This window comes from Pelecanus crispus, chromosome 1 (genome assembly GCF_030463565.1).
Source record: "Pelecanus crispus isolate bPelCri1 chromosome 1, bPelCri1.pri, whole genome shotgun sequence".
Taxonomy (NCBI): domain Eukaryota; kingdom Metazoa; phylum Chordata; class Aves; order Pelecaniformes; family Pelecanidae; genus Pelecanus; species Pelecanus crispus.
In genome coordinates this window covers 215,197,109-215,219,315 of record NC_134643.1, presented here as the reverse complement: position 1 = coordinate 215,219,315, position 22,207 = coordinate 215,197,109, and the positions used below count along the sequence as shown (strand labels likewise).

The 22,207-nt window shown below is 44.7% G+C and overlaps 2 protein-coding genes across 2 annotated transcripts in view; one reads left to right on the top strand and one right to left on the bottom strand.

Moving 5' to 3' along the window:
• HEPHL1 (hephaestin like 1) overlaps window positions 1–18,560 on the top strand; it is a 38,380-nt gene extending 19,820 nt beyond the window's left edge. The window contains exons 9-20 of the mRNA XM_075713648.1: window positions 2,436–2,647; window positions 3,086–3,236; window positions 5,037–5,249; window positions 7,836–8,049; window positions 10,309–10,448; window positions 11,158–11,298; window positions 14,449–14,555; window positions 15,005–15,227; window positions 15,974–16,113; window positions 16,712–16,871; window positions 18,198–18,278; window positions 18,358–18,560. Of these exons, the coding sequence (XP_075569763.1) occupies window positions 2,436–2,647; window positions 3,086–3,236; window positions 5,037–5,249; window positions 7,836–8,049; window positions 10,309–10,448; window positions 11,158–11,298; window positions 14,449–14,555; window positions 15,005–15,227; window positions 15,974–16,113; window positions 16,712–16,871; window positions 18,198–18,278; window positions 18,358–18,560 (1,985 nt within the window). The remainder of the gene's footprint in view (window positions 1–2,435; window positions 2,648–3,085; window positions 3,237–5,036; window positions 5,250–7,835; window positions 8,050–10,308; window positions 10,449–11,157; window positions 11,299–14,448; window positions 14,556–15,004; window positions 15,228–15,973; window positions 16,114–16,711; window positions 16,872–18,197; window positions 18,279–18,357) is intronic.
• MRE11 (MRE11 double strand break repair nuclease) overlaps window positions 1–22,207 on the bottom strand; it is a 277,276-nt gene that overhangs the window by 169,607 nt on the left and 85,462 nt on the right. The gene's annotated exons all lie outside the window — the stretch shown is intronic.

The following is a 22,207-nucleotide window of genomic DNA, read 5'->3' as shown; positions in this document are numbered from 1 at the left end:
AAAGGACCTGGGGGTGTTAGTAGATAGCCGGCTGAACATGAGCCAGCAGTGTGCCCAGGTGGCCAAGAAGGCCAACAGCATCCTGGCTTGTATCAGGAATGCTGTGGCCAGCAGGAGCAGGGAGGTGATTGTGCCCCTGTACTCGGCGCTGGTGAGGCCGCACCTGGAATACTGTGTCCAGTTTTGGGCCCCTCACTACAAGAAAGACATTGAGGTGCTGGAGCGTGTCCAGAGAAGGGCAACGAAGCTGGTGAAGGGTCTGGAGCACAGGCCTTATGAGGAGCGGCTGAGGGAACTGGGGTTGTTTAGCCTGGAAAAGAGGAGGCTGAGGGGAGACCTTATCGCTCTCTACAACTACCTGAAAGGAGGTTGTAGTGAGGTGGGTGTTGGTCTCTTCTCCCAAGTAGCTAGCGATAGGACAAGAGGAAATGGGCTTAAGCTGCGCCAGGGGAGGTTTAGACTGGAAATTAGGAAAAATTTCTTTACGGAAAGGGTGGTCAGGCATTGGAACAGGCTGCCCAGAGAGGTGGTGGAGTCCCCATCCCTGGAGGCGTTTAAAAAACGGGTAGATGTGGCACTTCGGGATATGGTTTAGTCTAGTCTACCCTTGATTAGTCTAGAGTGGGCTTGGTAGTGTAGGTTAATGGTTGGACTGGATGATCTTAAAGGTCTTTTCCAACCTAGATGATTCTATGATTCTATGATTCTATGTAAAACTCATAACATCATACAATAAAATCAATACAAAAGGCTTTATTAAATTCTGTTGTCTCTACTTGCTGACCTTGCAACACAACAAATTTGCCAGCAGGCCCCAGTGCATCACAAAACAATTGATTTCGGCCTTGAAGTTATCTGCACACATCCTAATGCCACCTGTGTAGTTCCCTGACAGAAGTGCAGCTTCCCTCTGCTCGCAGTCCTGTCGTGCTTTCATTTAACACTCCCCAGTAATAGCGCCCATCAGCATTGCACACTTTGGTGTGGAGCAAAATCAAACCAAATCCTACAATTTAGCACCAGTGTGTGCTGCACACCTCTCAGTCTTTGGAAAGGAACCTGACTCCAGATTCATCAACAATCTTTCTGCCCCTTCTTCTCTCCTTGTAACCCTTGTGTCTTGGATTTCCATCATATCCAGCTACAAGTGTATACATGTAGAGGCCGTACAGGGGCTGTAGGTTTACACTGAAAGTAAATGATTTTTCAAAGGCTGTGCATTGTCTGAGTGCAGCTTATTCATGTGAAAATACTGTACATAAACATACCTACAGATATCTACAGATGTCTGCAGACTTCTTTTTTCAGTTGTGCTCTCAGGAAATACTCTTCCATGTTGCACTTGACACTTGTCCAGTCTCAGGGGGGGTTTAACTCCAAATCAAAGTTCTCCTTATTGAGCACTGTTGCAGGATGAATCCAGCAGTATCAGATACTGCTGAAGCAGTACTCTAGTTTGTATTGTAGTTTGTGGCAAATAGTATATGTTCATATGTAATACTGCTATTTTCACTCGTGTCTAAGTTGTCAAGAGGATTCTCTTGGAATATTAGAAAGGAGTATTAGATTGGTGCAGCCTGCTGCTGCCAGACACATCTGACTGTGCTGAGAAAATCGATTCAATGGATGCCTAAACATTAAACAAAATTTCTGATTTTCCTTCCTCATAGCAAAGACCAAAACGGTTACTTAGCACTTTTTTTCTACAAAGGGTGCAAGGCTGACCCCTTTTGACAACTTTCCTTTCAAGTCCCTTTTGTAAGTCCTCTCTGAGTTCATACCACCACTCTTTTACAGCGGCTAAATTACATGAGCGGTGCTACATCCACCCTGTGCACAGCAGCAGACAATGGCCCAAATCCTTTAAAAGTAGCTTCCAAAAAAAGTAATAGCATCCACCCTCTGGAGACTCTGACAGAGGTTCTTGTGCATTGCTACAAAATCAAAAAGAAACAATCACCAGAATCAGATTTGTTTTGAATTTCTAAAACGCCACAGCTGCAGCTCCACTTACTGATCTAATTGCTTTGTTAGCGCTTAATGAAAAGCTGGAGTCTGCTTTCGTGCCACAGATGAATCTCACAATAGGGCAGGTAAGCTACAAACGTTAGAGGAAGTCATTTAAACACAAGGACGAGCTCAACATGTCTTGTCTGATTGAATCCAGATAATCCAGATAGTGTTGGAAGGTGTTTGGGTGAAGCAGCTAAACTTGTTCTGCGGGGAATGGGCTTGGTTGTCCCCATGGCACCAGACTCTGGTGAGGTGTCCCCATGGCATAAGTGCCCAGACTATGGGATGGTGCTTGAGCTGTGACTGCAAGGGGGACCTTGTTCGCAGAAATCAGCAGCTACCTCTGACTCCCAGCTAACACCTGTATTCAGGAAGGCAAAACCTTCCTGTAACCCTGGTGCTTCTCAATTTTCTCTCTGTAGGCTATCTGAAGCCAGGAGCCCACGTTAAGCCAGGTGAAACCTTCACATACAAATGGAGGGTGCCTGAAAATGGAGGTCCAACAGACACTGACCCCCCATGCCTGACCTATCTGTACTACTCAGCCACCGATGCAGTCAAGGACACCAACTCTGGCCTTGTGGGGCCTTTGCTGGTCTGTCGGAAGAACACGCTGAATCATGACGGGACGCAGGTGCGCAACATGGACATCTGCTTGTCCCTAATGGCAGGGCGGTGCACTGGGGAGGTCCCATATGGGCCAATTTGCCCAGTTCCCAGCTCAGTTTTAAGATATTAAACAAATGTAATTCCTCAGGGTAAAAGCTGGCCTAAGGGGATGGTTAGGAAGATGAAAACTGCCATTCCCCAGTATTCTGGCTCGTCCCTAGGTTTTCCACATTTTCCGTGCACTTATTAGCAATGAATGCATCTTTCCACCCTAAGTAAGTAATGGACACTTTATTTATACTTCTGGCTGATGGAAGAGTGCCAGTCCCTGTCTCTACAAGGACATAGTAAGAAGGTGGCTGCAATTTTGTGGGGAAAGAAGTCGTTGTTAAAAAAAATCATTTTTACTTGGGTAATTCTGCACAGACTTTTTTTAATGTCTTGGCTTCCTTCCTGGCTACAGAAAGGAATAGACAGAGAATTTTACCTCCTCTTTTCAATCTTTGATGAGAATGACAGCTGGTACCTGAACAAGAATATTGAAGCATTTACTGGAGACCCTTCAAAAGTAGATGAAAATGATGCAGATTTCAAGGAATCCAACAAAATGCATGGTATGAAATATCTAATACCTGTTAATGATACCTTTTCTTCAGTAATATTAGGAAGATGAGTTGGCAGATTTTATCATCACTCACAGCTGACTGCGGTGCACTGCAGGGTAAGGTGGAAAGCTGTCAGTCAGCTTATGGTCAGCTCCTGATGCCCTTGGAATACATATTGAAATCCCAGTCACATTAGCAATGAATGCATCCACCTACCAACTACACCTGGAGAAAGGGAACAGACAGTAGCTTTTAGATACAACACTTGGCTCTATAAAAAGGCATAATGCCAGAGTCAGGCACCAGCTGCAGAAGGGTCCAATGTTCACTGGTGATTTAAATTTCACTGCTGGCCTTGGCACTGACTCAGACAATGAAGGTCCACTTGCTCTGCCCTGCCAGCTCCCACTTGGGCAGTGACCACCTCTGGAAGAGGAGACGCAAAGACTAGAAGAATGGCCAATAGTATTTTAAAACATCACTTCTGGATGTAAGTACCTGACTTCAGCATGGACCTCCTCCAAATTATTCCTCACATGACAGATGAGCAAATCTCATAACCTCTCTTAGCTTTAGTTTTCTGAAGAGCACTGAGAATATATATTGTTAGAAAACCTCAGGGCGTTCTGGACCCATCTATTCTTCTGTTATGAGGTGGTGTGGTTTAGCCCCAGTTGGCAACTAAGCACCACACAGCTGCTCGCTCACCCTCCCCCCCCAGTGGGATGGGGGAGAGAATCAGAAGGGCAAAAGTAAGAAAACTCATGGGTTGAGATAAGAACAGTTTAATAATTGAAATATAATAATAATAATAGTAATAAAAATGGTAATAAAAATAGTAATTAAAATTGTAATGAAAAGGAGAACAATGAGAGAGAGAGGGGAACAAAACCCAGGAAAAACAAGTGATGCAATTGCTCACCACCTGCTGACCAATGCCCAGCCCATCCCTGAGCAGCGATCACTGCACCCCGGCCAGCTCCCCCCAGTTTCTATACTGAGCATGACACCATATGGTATGGAATAGCCCTTTGGCCAGTTTGGGTCAGCTGTCCTGGCTGTGCCCCCTCCCAGCTTCTTGTGCACCTGACAGAGCATGGGAAGCTGAAAAGTCCTTGACTGGTGTCAGCACTACTTAGCAACAACTAAACCATCAGTGTGCTATCAGCATTATTCTCGTACTAAATCTGAAACACAGCACTATGCCAGCTACTAGGAAGAAAATTAACTCTATCCAGCTGAAACCCGGACAGGTGGTATCTCATACTAAAGTTTTGTTCTGCCATAGTATCTTTCACCTGGTGATTAGAGAGAGCATTTGAGGATTAGGGAGTTTAGCCTCATAACACCCTTGTGAAAGAAAGAGATACATTTTGGAAGTAAAAGTGGAAATCAAAGGTAAAATTCACAAAATAGGCTCCATCAGAGCTGAATTTATAACTCTGACTCTCTATGGCCCACTCCATGGCCTTAATGATCTAGTTATACATTCTCCAGGCTGAAAGGAGGTACCTAGTTTATAAACTTAACTGGTGTGTGTGAGGCACCCTGAGAAGCTTGGAGAAGTGCTGCATGACTGCAAAGGGCTATTACAAGATTTTACAGGCTAAAAAAAAAGGTAGAAGCTCAGAGTTTATAGGAATAGCATTTAGATATTAATTTGGTGTGCTACCTTTGCTTCACAAAATGCCCCTTTAATTAATGCTGTGACTTGCTGAGTCACAAGTCTCTTGATGGGAAGGTGGTAGGAGGCTCTGTGATGAGTTTCCATTGATCTGCTGCCAACCAGGCTCTTTCCTTCTCCTCCAGCTGTCAACGGCTACTTGTTTGGTAATCTGCCAGGCCTGGCCATGTGCAAGGACGACAGGGTCTCCTGGCATCTCATCGGGCTGGGCAGTCACTATGACATGCACGGGGTTCATTTTCAAGGAAACACCATTGACCTGAGAGGGACGACAAAGGACGGGCTGGCCTTGTTTCCTCATTTATCGGGGACAGCGCTGATGCAGCCAGACCGCGTGGGTATGTTCATGAACTTATCTTGGTGGTGTGGCATGTGCAGAAATTAGGCAACCAAAATAACAGTCGGTGAGGTGCTCTGCTCTGCACAAGGGAGCCTGAAAGCATGGAGACTGTGGGGACCTGGTGTAGCTGAGAATTCAGGCTGGGGTACTTTTCTGGGAAGGTGCTATAAATCAAATATGTATGTGCACCAAAGAGCAGAAGCTTTGATGACCTTGGGATAGGCAGAGCAGCAGGCAGAGAGATAGCTAATGGGATGCTCACAGAATTTCCATAAGTCTCAAAACAGCTTTTTTTAGAAAAGATAAATTTCACTGCTATGTAGATAGTCAGCATAATTTAAGGTATTCTAGGACTTCAATAAAAGTTTTTCAATAATAGTTAGTCTTTAAGAGTTTCTTCAGAAGTGTATACATTAAAGATACTTTTAATTCTCATGTATAATCCAGTGATACATTCTTCAAACTCAGAGCAGGTGAATTGTTTGTTGGAGTCACCAGAGAAGCTTCATGACAAAGAGTGCAATGTTACTTTTCTTTACATTGGTGCAACTCTGTTTCAATCAACAGAGTCATCAGAGTTGTGCAAGGCTATGCCAAGGGCCATCCTTGGCTGGAGCACCCAATAGAAATATCTGTTGGCCTTGTGTACATGTCAGCTTAGACCTCTGGTGCTGGTGTCTATAAGGCAGCAGATTCTTTTTTTATGCATATCCCATTCATTATCACCATCTGTCATGAAACTGCACTGCAGGACTCACACTAAACAATATATTCTAGGAGATTACTATTTCCTACGAGGCCAGGCTGAGGGAGTTGGTGTTGTTCAGCCTGGAGAAGAGAAGGCTGCGAGGAGACCTTATTGCGGCCTTTCAGTACTTAAAGGGGGCCTACAGGAAGGATGGGGACAATCTTTCTAGCAAGGCCTGTTGTGATAGGACAAGGAATAATGGATTTAAACTAAAGGAGGGTAGATTTAGACTGGATATAAGGAAGAAATTTTTTACAATGAGGGTGGTCAAGCACTGGAGCAGGTTGCCTAGAGAGGTAGTGGAGGCCCCATCCCTAGAAACATTCAAGGTCAGGTTGGATGGGGCTGTGAGCACCCTGATCTGGTTAAAGCTGTCCCTGCTCACTGCAGGGGGGTTGGGCTAGATGATCTCTAAAGGTCCCTTCCAACCCAAAGCATTCTATGATTCTATTATTAATTTTTGCCAGCTAACCTTCTACTGGCAATGAGGGAAATTGAATGAATTATCAGATCTTTACAACGCATTGTGATTTTCTTTAACTGCATGTTATTTTACCTTCTTCATCACTTTTGCCCTAGAAGCACAAGGAACGGACTGAGATTCAGTCTGGACAGAGCTATGCTTCTAATTTTGGTTCCATCACTGACTGACATACAAAGCAGCTGTGAAAGTGCTTTCCTCCTTCACAAGAGTGCTAGCAGGTGGAGATATGCAGGGCTATATTGTGGTCAGCTTCTGCTTGTATAAATGGGAAGGAGAGTTCAAACACTAAAATCTGCCCATGGATATGCCAAAAGATGCTCCCACTATCACTGCAGTCTTTGACCATCAGAGCTATTAAAAAAAATGGCCCATGGTGGTGTGGACTTTCATGGAGGGAGAGCAAAGGGTCAGAAAGCTGCAGTTTAACTCAATCATTTTTATACCATATAGGTGCATATAAACAAATGGTTATAAGCAGCATCTTCTTGTTAGAGGCATTCTTGCATAATGGGTCTTTATCTGTCTTGCAAAGTCTCTAAGAGGCTGCCATTAGCCTGATTACACCAGACAACTGCAGGGGCTCAGTGGAGCGTCTCATGCACCCAAGGCTGGCACAGCGGCTCTGTGCTCAGGGACAAGGAAAACAGCATCTTTGAAACACGCACACTGCTTCTCTATGCCTTTATCGGTGTTTGCAATACACACTCCTCCTACGTCTTCTCGTGCTCCCCATGGGCGTGTCTGCAGCATGGGTGGCACTGGTGAAGGCTTACCAGCAAGCTTGTTCCTGCTGCCAGACATCTAATCAATTGCTTTTCAGAGCTCCCTTGGCTAAGCTAATCTAACTCAAATAGCTAGAAGTAATTTATGGAGATTTTTGAGTGAATATGGAACAGGCTAGTGTTTCCGATGGAGCAAAAAGTTACTTGCTGACTTATGGATGTCCATTTGTGTCTGCATTCACATTTCACTTTCAGTTGAAGAACCTGTTGTAATGTAGGAGTTACAGCCCACAACCCTGCAGTGTCTCATGTGCATGTTTACTCCTGAGTGTGTGAATGGCAGCCTGAATCCCCATCCTTTTATGTCTTGGGACTATAGAGCATGTGGTGACTAAAGGAGATGATTGGTGCATATCCATTTTATCAACTAGTTTCTCCTTCAGTCCTCTTAATTTTTCAAAGCCAGTGAGTGCTGAGTGATGTAAGCATCCCCTCATTTGGCTTTCCATACAGCATCATGGATTGGGTTTGTTTCAGGACAGATCAGAGGTGTACAAGGCACAGGACCTAATTTGCCAAGCTGCTTTTTGAAGTTTAAATTGCCTAAATCTCATGCGCTTTCCTTTCCAGGCACATTCAAAGTGGTTTGCAGGACTTTTGATCACTTTGTCGGGGGGATGAAACATCTCTACGAGGTCAGCAGCTGCCGTAATACCACCCGAGCCCAGCAGCAGCAAGGAGCCATGAGGCTCTACTACATCGCTGCGGAGGAGGTGGAGTGGGACTATGCCTCAAACAAGAGCTCAGCACCAAATATTTACAACATCAGCAGCAATGAGGAAAGGTACTTCTCGTGGTTTAACCCCAGCCAGCAGCTCAGCACCACGCAGCCGCTCGCTCACTCCCCCTGCCCCGATGGGATGGGGGAGAGAATCGGACGAGTAAGAGAGAAAAACTCCTGGGTTGAGATAAGAACAGTTTAATAATTGAAATAAAGTAAAATAGTAATGATAACAATAACAATATAATAATAATAGTAATAATAATATACAAAGCAAGTGATTCACAATGCAATTGCTCACCACCCACCAACCGATACCCAGACAGTTCCCGAGCAGCGATCCCTGCCCCCCAGCCAACCCCCCCCCAGTTTCTATACTGAGCATGACACCATATGGTATGGAATAGCCCTTTGGTCAGTTTGGGTCAGCTGTCCTGGCTGCGCTCCCTCCCAGCTTCTTGTGCACCTGGCAGAGCATGGGAAGCAGCAAAGTCCTTGACTAGCATTAAGCAGTACTTAGCAACAACTAAAACATCAGTGTGTTATCAGCATTCTTCTCATACTAAATCCAAACCACAGCACTATGCCAGCTACTAGGAAGAAAATTAACTCTATCCCAGCTGAAACCAGGACAGTACCCAAAGCAAAAAACCCAAAGCATGAGTGGGCATGGGGCACACTCATAGTGGAGGGGGAACTTTGAAGCATCCTTTCATGAAGCCAGCCTCGTGCTTTTTAGGAGGCACTCTTTGCTGAACAAAATAAGAGAAAACATATTTATGAAGTGACAGCCTCTCAGACTAGACTAGTTCACAGGCAGCACTTTCAAATGTTTTTGTGTCAGAGTGTCTTGTAATGCTGTTGAACCCAAGAAGGCTTCCAACTCCCTAAATCCATGTGTGTGTTCCAGCCCTGGCTCAACCCAACAGTGATGCCCCCCAGTCCCCTCCTCTCCCTTCCTCACCCTCTCCAGTCTCCCCATCCCAGTGATCTGGTTTTCATAGAGAAGAAACACAGGTACCTGTCCCAGATGTGAGCCCCTGCGAGCAGTGCAGATGCATTAGGGAGGTGCTGAGCCTGCTTCACTGCAGCGCCTGCCTCCTCTGGAAAAGTCAGAATGCAGTAACAGCCACAAGTGAATCACATCTACACTGCACTGTGCTAAGGAATAAAAAGCATGTGCAGAAGGTACGCGTTCCAGGTCATATTGCATAAGGAGGTCTCCGAGACCACTTTGGTGAAAACAAAAAGGAACAAGGAACATATTTCAAAAATAAACCTTAGAAAAGTGGCTGGGAAACTGCACCTTGTAAAGAGGAAGAGTACAGTGGAGTTGGTAGAAAATATACCTGAAAAGCCACAGGTGATGAAGTGTGTTTAAAGAAAATATTAACTCCAGTATCGTCAAAGGCTGCTGTTGCATGCACAGTATATTACTACAGTAAGCAGTATTCCTGGGGCATTTTTTGCTTTTATTTAGTAAGTTGTGAGCCAACCTCACAACTCCCCTGCCAGGGGCACCTTGGAGGTGAGCTGCCAGGAGACAGCGCTGCTCTCAGAACAGGGTGAGTGCTCTCCTCCGCAGCTGGTGGCGAGTGTCCTCTGCCGGCGAGTCAGCCCTCTGGGATCCCACAGGAGCAGCAACAAACTGTGGGTGACTGCACAAACCTGGAGGGCACGAAAAAAGCATTCTCTGCCAAGTGCAGAAGGGAAAATACATTTCTCACTTTATCTTCACTATATCTTCACTATCCACTCACACTATCCCACTTTATGGTGGGAAAACATCCAGCCCTGCACAGGACGCAGCAGCAGGAGGGCAGGGTAAAGCAGCCCCCCTCTTATCTGAGACGACAACATTTGCTTTTGTAAGGTTAGGCTTTGGTTATCATCTTCCTGTGGCTGACTAATAGCCAAGATAATGAGAGCAGCCATTGTGGTAAGAGGATTCAGGTTTGCCAGGACAGACACTATCTTTTATTGGAGTGGAGGATGCAGCTGGAAAGAGTGGCCAAACCCACTCCTATCTTGAACTTCATCTCTGCTCTGACAGCTCTGGTGAGGGATTTGTGTTCCCAAAAGTTTGTGGTGAGTGCAACATATCTTCAGCTTTACTTGTTTGAAGAGGGTGTGCATTTAGTCAGGATTATCACTCTTGTTATTTGCTGTTTAAAATCTCTTGCAGCATGCAGGGCTTCACATCAATCAGCACGTTGGAGCAAGTCATATATTCTTATCACATCTATTGTGATAACACAACAGTTATTAGCCTTTAGATATGTGAGGTTTAGAGCTTTTAATTTTTGCCTTTTTATTTTGCAGCTATGGGCATATTTTCCTGAGCCAAGCAGAAGATCTGATCGGTTCAAAATACAAGAAGGTGGTTTACAGGGAGTACACAAACGGCAACTTCACGCAGCGCAAAGTGAGGATGGAGGAGGAGGAACACTTGGAAATCCTGGGCAAGTAGATCTCACAGCTCACAGACTGAGCCTGATAAGTGAGAGGATTGCTTTCCAAAACCAGTTTTCCCAGCTTTGTTAACACCGAATAAGGGGTTTCTTAAGGAGTACTAACAAGGAGGATGCAAAAAAGGCAATTCCAGGATTCACCTTAATGTCAGAGCATGTAACACGGTGGAGGCTTTTGTAGGTAGATTAAGCCAATATTAAGGGGCTGGATTTGTATTTGAAATTTGGCAAGACAAAATATTAAGCGTGTCATAAAATAATCATCAGCTTATGTTTTTTATGGGATGAGAAGTGGGCAACAACTGGTCATAAAGTAGCCAACACTCCCTAGGAATTTCCTTTTTTGCAGTGCAAAGCTAAAAAAATAGTTAAAAATAAAAGCCATTACCAGTTTAAGAAATAAAATTTTGAGAGATATGAAAACCATCCACAAAAGTTTTCCTTAAAAACAAGCTGTCCAAAGACCTGTTTCCAGAGTGAACAGTTCTTCTCATTGACTGAAAAGAAAAAAGATTATTGATATATATGGAGCTTTTCATCAGCTGACATAACAGACAAGTTTTGATGGCCTCACTGAAAGAACAGAAAAGCCTGAGGGTTTTGGGAAAGTCCATGGCTCCTTTCCTAGGCCAAGCTATTGAAAGTCTGTTAAAATTCAGAGAAGCAGCATTAATCACTAGTGTCTCCTGTTTTAATTTAGGGCCGTTACTCCATGCTGAGGTTGGTGACTCCGTTCTGATCGTATTTAAGAACAAAGCCAGCAGGCCTTATTCAATAAGTGCACACGGTATAGAAGAAGTCGGTTGTGAAGAACAACCTGAGACACCAATTACCCTCCCTGGTAAGGTGGTTGTTTGGTTGGATTTTTTTTTTTTTTTAATTTGAGCTACAAAGGCCATATATAAAAGCTTTTTAACACCTGAATGATAATCCCTTTTTCAAGCTAACACACAACTGTATGTTCCTCCAGATGTAATATGCTCAGCATTTATTCAGATATGATTCTGTGTTGTTTTACATGTAGGTTCTTGATCAAGTGAGCATGTCCGGGCAGAGAATAAACGTTTGTTCTATCAGGGATAGAAACATGAATGTAGTATCACTGGACAACCTCCAAAAAAGGCAGAAGCAGGTCCATAACCATGGCAAGAGAAGTGTAAGCCAGCATTGCCTTTGCTCCAGACTGACATTCTAACAACATTTTGAAACTGAGAAATTCAGTGGTGGAGTTGCAGTTGGCCATGTTAACTCTGCCCCTCTCTTAATGTACACAGAATTGGCATTTGCATTCAGAACTGATGCATAATATGCAAAATATCACTCTCACATGATTTAAAAGTCTTTGAAGAAGTGTACCAAATATGCCTCAGTTTCTAACGAGGAAAATAGCGGAAAATAGTTCTCACAGCATTGAAATTTTTCATATAGAAAAATACCTGTTAAAATTTTTGTACTCCAATTTTTATCTTGGGTTTTATATTCTAGTAGGAAGCCAAACTCAAACCCAGGCATTATAGTCAATCCAAAATGTACATTCCTTTTCTTTCCATCACCTATGCAATTTTTTTCACGGTATTTGTGAGCTTCAGTGTGAAACTAAACGAAAAGAAATTTTGATATACTGAACGTCTCTGGAAGCTGAAATCTCTTTCCTGTAGGTAGCTATATTGATACAGTACAACCACACAAATTCACGGCTAAATGTGAGCCAGCGTCTGCCTTGCTGGAGTTTGATGAATGAATACCTGTGGTTAATATATGGAAAAAAAAAAAAAAGGAGCTGATTTATATGATTCCTTTGTTTTGTTATTTGCTCCATGATGCTGTTGATGCTGTTTTGTTGACAGTTGAGGTGTAACACTGGGAACGCTACTGTCATGTCCCCTGGGTCCGCATGGGAGCAGGCTTGGGATGAGTTAGACAAGGGAAGGTGTCTGCGTTTGACAGTAAGCCAAAAGAAAGGACTCTTCAGCAAGATCTAAGGACAGACTTTTCCTTAGGAGTGCGGAAGCAGCAGTTAACATGGAAAACAAGCCCCTCAAAACAAGAATAATTCCTGGACACTTCAGTACCCACCACCATCATCTTGAAATCCTTGCTGTCTGTCTTCCTAGGCCTGGCTGGACTGCTCACCCGAAGCTCCCCAGAGCACATCTAGTCCTACTAAATCCTGAACCAGTTATCGGTCAGATTTATGTCCTGCTAAATTGTCCTCCCAGGAGCACTGCCAGGTCCTAAAGAGACTGCGGGTGGCATGGTAAAGAGATGTAGAGAGCAGATCAATAGCACTGTAAGCTGAAACAGCTCTCAGCTGCCACAGCTTTGTCCTCTCCCTGTTCATTCCTCCACTCACCCAGCAGCAAAAAGGGAGAAAACATCAATTTTCCTCTTGCTTATCAGTCTTTTCAGGGGTTATGCTTCATTTGCACTTCAAAGATAGGTCTTTGGTGCCATCTGAAGTGTCTCAGGTTTTAAGTAGAGTGGAGATTTTTCCATCTACAGCCTCCAAACATCCTGAAGTGAGGAGTAAAAAGCAAGGAAGTGGTGAAGGACCATGGCCAGGCTCTCTTCTCACATCATGCCCTCTAAAAAGGGGTGATGACATGTAGGTTAGATACAGGTGGACGAAAAACTCTTCCCTGGTGTACGTCTCCATGGCATGAATGCCTCTGAGACTGAGGGGTTTCTTGTTCATGTTTTCTGACCTATTAGTGTAGTGTTGTGTCTTGAAAGCCTTTCTGATCTCTGCTGAAGTGCATAAACCCATTCTGTAATGAACAGAAGGTGCTTGTCCTGTAAGACTGAAGGATATATTGCAACATTTACGTGAAACTCAGCTCATATAGGATGATACTTGAGAGTCACCATTTCTTTTTTAGTAGTTATTGCCATACAATAAAATCCACTATTGCATGATCCATCAAAATGGTATAGTGTCTCACTGACACAAAACTAGGCTCAGTCACTTCACAACCTTTTAAGCTTGAAAAGTCTCCTTTGCCCTGATGCCCGCAGCTGTTGGGTTGTGGCTGTACATGACCAAAAGTTCTGTGATTTCCTTGTTTTTGCCTGACTCATAGCGTGTCCCCAGCTGTTCTTGGGTTTTGTCACCTTGGAAGAATTTTGGGCCAGAGGCTGCCTGGTTCAACATTTCTCCACCACTTAAATGGGCAAGGTGTTGACCACATCTTGGTCTCCTACCCTTCCCTGTAGAACCAGCAAAAAAACAAAGCAGGGAAACACAGCACAGGCAGTTCATCTGAACATAGATGTGTTTGTGTTCAGTGTAGAGAACTCATCCTCACCCAAATAGATAATTTCCCCATTAGATTGGGTTTTTTAATCAAATCAGAGGTCAGGGAATCTCTGCTCAGGGAGGACATGGCAGAGGTGATGGCTTTCAGGAAGGGACAGGGGTTCTCCAGTAACTGCTGAGGAGAGGGGCTTAGCTGGAAAAGGGAAGGATACCCTTGTTGCTCCCAGTCAGCAGGTCAGTACGTACTCAACTCTCCTCTCCTGGCCCAGAGCTGATGCACTGCTGCAGCGCCGTCTGCAAAATCCCAGGGGCAGCTGCCACATCTCTGTGCCCTTTTCAACTGAGAAAGTCCAGGAAATATTTTCTGGAGCTTGGCTCCTGACACCTTCAACTGACCTTAAGCATCAGCATCCAAGATCATTGATCTGCTACAAATTTTGCCCATGGAGAAAGATGAAAAGTCCTATCTCCAAACTTCCCTCTGGAGGATGCCACTGTTGCCAGCATAATTTTCAGATCTCCTTTTCTGGGGGCTATCTGCCTTTGTTTACACCACTGGAACCTCACTGACCTCCTGGAAGGCAGAATCATGTCCACATCCCATTGCTGCATGCTTACACAGATAGTTTGGATACAGATCATTTTTTCATGAGGAGGGTAGCAGATCTCAGTTACATACTATTCAAAGCCTCTAGCACCCAGCTGCTCTTGGTAAAATTGTCCTCTCTGTTTCAGGGGAAATAAACACCTACAGGTGGAACGTCCCAGAACGATCTGGCCCTGGTAAAACAGATCCAAACTGTATCACCTGGGTTTATTATTCAACAGTGAATTTTGTAAAGGTAATGAAGAAATGGTCATTAAAGATTACATTGCTCTGGATAAAGCATCCTGCCTTGCATAATGTTTCTGAAAGGATCCTGCTTCTCATTTATGTGAGGACCACAGGCTGGAGGAATGATTTACAGAGCTCGATGCTTTGTCGTCTTTGATAAAAGTTGCAGATGCCTGGGTAATTTAATCTACTGAAATCCCCAGGGATACACTGTGGTAATGTGATTCCCTCCTTAAAGAACAGTTGAAGGGATTTTGGGTGAAGGCAAAACATTGCTTTGGTACATTAACATAGGGACATGTAGAGAAAGATATCTCTAATCAGACAGAGTCATAATTTTTTGTCATCTGATAGGAAAATGGAATTTCATCTTTATTTAATCTGTAGTTAATCTGTATCTATTTCATAACTGAATGAACTAGAAAATTTGTAATGCATATATTTATTTTATTTCAGGACACATACAGCGGTCTGATTGGGCCTCTCGTAGTTTGCAGAAAAGGAGTTCTAGATGAAAGAGGTCTAAGAAAAGACATTGATCGTGAATTTACCCTTCTGTTTATGGTATTTGATGAAAATGAATCCTGGTATTTGAAAGAAAATATTGAGACATACCTTCATAAGAATCCTGATGATTTTAATTCCACGGAGAACTTTGTAGAAGGCAACAGCATGCATGGTATGTAGGACTTGGTGGCAGCAGCCAAGAGGACAGAGGTTTATTTTTCACAGCTCTTTTAGGAAGACATTGGACTTAGCCTGCAGCTACCCAACCACGTGACAACTTCATAAGCTGCAACTCTGGAAAGAAAAAGATTTCATGAGGCCCAGCCAAGATATTTTTCTAACAAGATAGTTTAATCTAATACTCATGGGAAGAGGCTGCCCTGCCAGACTTCCCCTGTCATTTGGGAGCTGCATTCCTTGCAGGTTTGTTTTGTACGAACATAAGGATAACATTTTAAAACCTTGGCTGTAGTAGCAACCAGCCCAGGAGCCAGGCAGAACAGACTGGATGGGGGCAGGAACAGCCCTGGCAAAGCAAACTTCTCTTTCTACAGATGGTACCCATTTTAGGCAACAACTCTATTCCTTCTTTTTCCATGCAGCTTCTCAACATAAATCCTGTTTGTTCAGGAGTTTGATCTCAACCAGTAAAAAATGTCTCTAATGCTTTTCAAGACAGAAAAATAGGTGTTGCTGTGCACTTAGATGATTTGGAAACTGAAACAAAAATGCGACTGTCTCCCTGCAGTGGCAGTGGTCACTATGGAGAGCTCTTGCCCCGGCCACATGTGCGTGTCCCCCCTCTGCCTGGACACCCCTTCTCCCCAGAGAGAAAGTGCAAAGGGTGCCTGAAGTGGAGGTTATCATCACCCATATTGTGGCCAGTTATTAATTAGTCCTATTTTGTTGTTCTTCCAGCAATCAATGGGAAGATTTACAACAGTCTCCTGGGTCTAACGATGAATGAAGGTGATAGGACAAACTGGTATTTGATTGGAATGGGCAATGAAGTGGATATACATACAGTCCACTTCCATGCACAGACCTTCATCTTTAAGGTTGGTAAAATTAATCAAAGTAAAACCTTTATAGTGTGATGGGAAATTACTGCAAAAAAGTCCAGGTTCTAGCCTTGTTTTGCAGCTTGGGCATGGAGACCTGGGCTGATGCTGAGATCGGTGGGAGTTTTGCATGCGAAGGAAATACAAAATGAATGAGATCCTTGCAAAGCTTCTACCACTCAGAGCCTGCTATGCAACATGAATAAAGGTCACTATTAGAGGACGTGGTTAGGTGGGTTAAAATATATATTACCCATGGGTATAAGGGAAGATACAGGGAGGAAATCAGAGAGTTATGCTTGTTTACAGTATGGGTTTATGTTGTGACAGCTTGACACTGGCAGGACTATCTGTCTTTCAAAGAAACACCTGTGCTCAACGAGCCCTTAGGAGGGGTCTCCTGTTGTTAATTCATTGATTGATTAAATGAGTGATATCCACAGACCTCAGTTTCCCTGTGTGAGGCACACTGGAAATGTACACCAAGAAGCATTTGATCTGCCTTGAGGAGCTGAAAGTCTAACTGGAATATTTCAGTGCCTGTGGTGGGTATTTGACACAAGACTCTTACGATGCTGGTTTTGCCTTGCCACAGACAGATAAGGACCACAGAGGAGATGTGTATGACCTTTTTCCTGGGACTTTCCAGACAGTTGAACTTGTAGCAGAAAACCCTGGAACGTGGCTTCTGCACTGCCACGTAGCCGATCACATCCACGCTGGCATGGAGACGACTTACACCATCAATAAATCAGGTGCGGTATCAGAAACATGTCCTAGAACTTGGAGGTGGTATAGCAGCAGATCAGATGGAAGGCAGGGAGGAAAGGAAGAGAGCTAATGTCAACCCTGCACCCTGCATGCTGGTGGGAAGCACCTGTAAATTACTGCCATGGCCAGTTAGCATCGTCTAGGGACAGGACAGACACCCCTAAAGACATGGCAAAGACAGTAATCTTTGCTGCACTCTGCAACTTAAAAACAGTTGGTGCTTCCCAAGAGACCCTCTAAGACAGTGGCAGCCATTAGTCACCCACGGGTGGTGCAGAAAATAACTGCAATGCTATTTTTTAGCCTTGCACACGTGATGTGTGGGAGGGTCTGCAAACTGGCACGGTGCTGTTCCTCCCTGCAATCACTGCTGGCTCATGGAGCTATTCAAGCTCCTTCCTGCATGAGCAGAGACCAGCTGAGATAGATACAAGATGCTCCAGAAAATGATTGCTCATCCTGTCCAACAAATAGGTGATCTTTTGACCAAGAAAAGCTGGTAAACTTTTTGAGCGGTGCTGGTCTCTTCCACCATTTCTGAGTGAAGTCAGAAGTTCTTTGTGAGCCTCTCCACATCACATAATTTCACTTAACATCTGGGTCCAGCATCTCCTGCCTGGATCCCTGCTGTGCTTGCTACACTCCTCTGCTGGGGCTGCAACAGTGCCAGCAGGCACACCTTCTTGTACCTGTAACCCTGTAGCAATAGGATGACAAATGTAATGCCAAATGTAGCCAAAATACTCATTCCTTGGACAAGGTGAATTTATTTTATAACACATACTTGTTTGGGCCATGAAACTTCAAATGAACAAGAAAATGCAGAATAGAATCATAGAATGGTTTGGATTGGAAAGGACATTTAAAGATCATCTAGTCCACCCTCCCTGCCATGGCAGGGGCATCTTCCACTAGACCAGGTTGCTGAAAGCCCCATCCAACCTGGTCCTGAACACTTGGAGGGATGGGGCATCCGCAACTGCTCTGAACAACCTGTTCCACTGTCTCACCACCCTCATCGTAAAAGATTTCTTCCTTATGTCCAATGTAAATCTACCCTCTTTCAGTTTAAAACTCTTACCCCTCGTCCTATCGCTACAGTAAGTAGCGAAGTAACAAAGATGCCTATAGAGAAGGGGGACGATGCCCACAGAGCTGCCCAGAGCAATAGCTGTGCTGATCTAATAATGATTTCTGTTCAGATCAACAAGGCAGAAGGAATTAAATGGAATCAAGGCTACTTTTCCAGAAGACAAAAAAGTGTTTATTAAGGTTTTCAACTTGACTACGGTTTCTCTCTCTCCTCACAGAGCTAGAAGCTCCTTCAGAAGGAGGACTCACAACTGGAATATATGATACAACTACTGCAAAAAATAAGACCACTGCAAAGGGTAAGGATTTCTTAAAATGTCATTTTAAACTCTTCAGATTAACACATAGATTTCTCAATAACTAATTCTCTTTTAACAGATCATGACAGTAAAGGAGGCAATTTTTTTGGAAAAACTTTGAGTCCTGGAGAAACCAGCCTGATACTCGCAGCCTTTTTTTTCATTGGACTTGTTCTGCTGTCAACAGTATTAACCTTCTTCTGCCTCATCACCCGCCAAGGAAGCAGGATCCATTACACGGCTCTGCATGACAAAAGTGCACTTCTAATAGATTCCCTGTAAATCCCCGCTTTTAGCATCATTCACAGAGCTGCACTGGATTTCATGACATGCTGCTAATAAAGCTGGAGCAAGACAAATGCTGAAAGTCCTACCCTGTAGCCAGTGCTCACAAGACTGAACATGTGCTGTAGGGTTCAGCTCCGAGAGCCACGTACCACCCATCACTGTTTCCACTCCTCTGGAGTTCAGTTGAGCTTTGTCCAAGATCAAATTTGGCAGAGGAGCACACCTCTCGGCATCCACACCAGCTGCAAGGGATTTATCCACGGGCGTAAGGAGCGGGCAGCATGGCATCCATGCGCTCTGTGCAGAAACACGGGGTTCATGCTAGGGAATGAATACCACCAGGGACTGTTTCAAGCATGCCGGCTTCTGAAGGAGCAGGTGTCAATGTGGAAGTCCCCGTGGTTTCCCAAAGTCTGGCTCAATGAATTCACCAACATTTAAGTAATTCTCCTTTTTTTTCCCTGTTAAATGAGGAAACTGTGCACTGGGGACAGATTTTTAAAGGCATTTGGGGACCTACCAATACATATTAGCACCCGATGGAGTTCAGCAGTGCCCCTGCTGTTAGTTTCTAACAGCTTTTGTTAATACTTTTAAAAATCTAGCCCTGAGCAACCTCTAAGTTAGTTGACTTTGTGATTGCTGCTCCTTGCAGTCCTGATTCTGTACCTCTTCTTTACACTGAGTAGCACCTCAGTCCCTGCCTGTAATGAAGCCATGAGGAGGGTGATCCCTGCACTCTGCAAGGAAGACAGGCAGAATCAGGCCATGTTTAGTGATACTTGAATGTTTATAACTCATTTATAGATAGTGTTCACTCTTGCCTGCTCACGTCAGCTGCATCTCTTGCAGAGGAACTCCAGAACAAACATGTCTGTGAAACTGTTTATCCAAATTTGATTTTAAATGTAAATTCAAGTTGCTGGTTTTTTGTTGGTTTTGGTTTTTTTTTTTTTTAATTTTTTTCCACTTCTGTATTTTGAACTATGTTCAAATGTAGGAATGTATGTAGGAAACTTTACTGCCCATCACTCTTATTGCAGCTTAATGGTGACCTGGATTGATGTCCAGTTAACCAATATGTTGAAGCTTCTTGGATGTTTCTCAGTTATTTCTTGATTCTTTGTTTTCCCCAGTCATTTAAGAGCACACACGTGAGGTAGAACTGCAGGACTGAGCCCAAATAGGAGTTACACCATAGCAATAAACCTTCCATGCTCCTTCTCTAAATCTTCCCTTTGACCTGACAAAACCAAATAATCTAAGCCCTTTAATCTTTCTGTTTTGTAAACATTAAAATTGAAGTCTCCTGGTCTGTGCAAAACCACTGTCTGTCTGTGCAGAACATTTGCTCTCTGTATACATACAAAATTAAAGCCTTTCACCTAAACATACACTGCTAATAAAGGAAATTATTTGGTACTTTCCTTTTAGAGTAGCTAATGCGCCTGACTTTTTAGAAACAGAGTCATAAATATATTTTGACCATAGAAACTAGCAAGCCAGAGTGATTACAACAATAATAAAAACCCGGTTATTTGTATGAACCTTCTTGCACAGTTCATTTCATCTGGCACACTTCTCAGCTGGATGGCGGCTGTGAAACAGGAACGAAGCCTCCAAAGGTCCTCAGGGCCTCAGGACGTCACCGCTGCTTGCCCAGGCGACACAGCCTGCCACAGAGAGCGTGAAGCATCACAGGGAGCGTGAAGCATTGCATTTAACATTGCCTCTCCAGTGGAGGCAGCCCCGTGGCCAGCTATGCCCCTACACCTGTGTTAAAGGACAGCATCTGTATTGGGCTGAAGGACCAGCAGGAACACAGAACAAAGCAACAAAATGAACAAAGGAAGAAAACAAACAAGTCACCAGGACAGGTGTGTTCTCCAGAGAGCACTATAGGCCCTCGAGTATGAAGAATCTGGATTACAAACTTGGGTAGCAGTTGGTACCTGTCGTAGCACCAAAAGCTCAAAAGGTGACAAATGCAAGATCAACCTTTCAAAACTTCCCAGAGGAATAAGCAGCTCTGACATGCACACAATGCAAGCTGGTAGAAACCATTCTAAAAAAACCTCGAAAAGTGGCCAAAGGAACAAAACAGATCATGGAAGAATCAATACTGTTTGGTTTTGGTTTTTTTTTTTCTTAAAGAAAACCGTGCCTCAGTGAGGTTTTGAAGGACTTGACATGTACGTAAGAGACCTGGATGAATACAGCCTGCTTACATTTCCATAAGACATTTGAGAAAGTCCTTAGTCAAAGCTTCTTGAAGAAATGAAATTACATTGGATGAGAGGAAGGGTCCACAGGGGCTAAATAACTGGTCAAAAGACAGAAATAAGTGACCAGATTTCGCAGTGGAAGTCATGGGGTGCTGCAAGGACCCTTGCTCTTCACTCTTTGCTCTAAGTGCTGTGAAAAAGGGTGACCAAGTTGAGTGACAATCATAAGTACATGTAGCATGAAAAATGAGTGATAAAAAGATAAAATTTAGTATCGACACATTTACAGTAGTACTTGTGGAAAAAAAGCGCTCCTAGCCCGATGGGCATCATACTAAGCAACCCAGAAATGGGATCTTTTCTGTAATAGTTTAACGACAACTTTAGCTCAAGTACTCTTTAGTGGGCAGAAAGGCAACTGAATGTTAGGAATCAGTAGGAATTAAGAACAAAGCAAACCAGCAAACAGCTTAGTACCACTATATGAGTGTCTGGGGCACCTGCATCTTGAATTCAGGGCGAGTCACATCCCCTGGCCCCATCTGGGCGAGGACACAGCAGCACAGGAACAGCACAGAAAGAACAAGAAAGGGAAACCGTGTTGTAGAACAGTTCCCATATGAGGAATGATTTCCTTGGATTGGGGTTTGGAAAAGCAGAAAGGAAAACTGAAAGCAGATAGGATAGAGGTTTAATAAAGGGAGGGTTGAGTGGAGAAAGGAACAATTTGTCCCTTTTGGCAGAAGCAGTACGAGCTAGGGGAGCGTTACGTGCAAAGCACAGCACAGGAGGTGGCTTTAGTGGGTGGGCAGTCACCTCTGCCTCCCGGGCTGAGGGGCTGAGGATGCTCCCAGCTTGCAGAGCTTCAGAAAGCAACTGGAAAGAATACGGGGGAAAAGGAATTAAGGGTAATTAAAGGTGAAGGCACCCCGCTGACTCCCGCCAAAAGTGACTTGAGATGTGGCGGTGGTGACCAAACACTTTGAAATGCCACAGCACACGGTGCTGGGTAGATTTAGGGTTTGGGGCATCTGCCAGACGAGGTGGGGGGAGAGAGAGGGGGCTGTTCAGCCTGCAGAAGAGCTGGCTCGGGGGGGTCCATCCACGTCTGCAAACACCCGATGGGGGTGCAGCGCAGGCGGGGCTCTTCCCCGCGGCGCCCAGCGAGCGGGCCGGAGGCGACGGGCGCGAATCCATCCTTGGGGACCCCCCGGGGCGCCTGGCACGGCCCGCAGCCCCCCGCTCCGGCCGGGGCTGGTGCCGCACGACCCCACCTCCCGCTCCCCCCGCCGTCCTGGGGGGCGGGCCCAGCCCACGCCGGGCACGGCCCCCTCCCGCCGGGCGGGGCCGCGCTGCGGGGGCGGAGCCGCGCCGAGCCGCGCCGAGCCGAGCCGAGCCGAGCCGTACCGGGCCCGC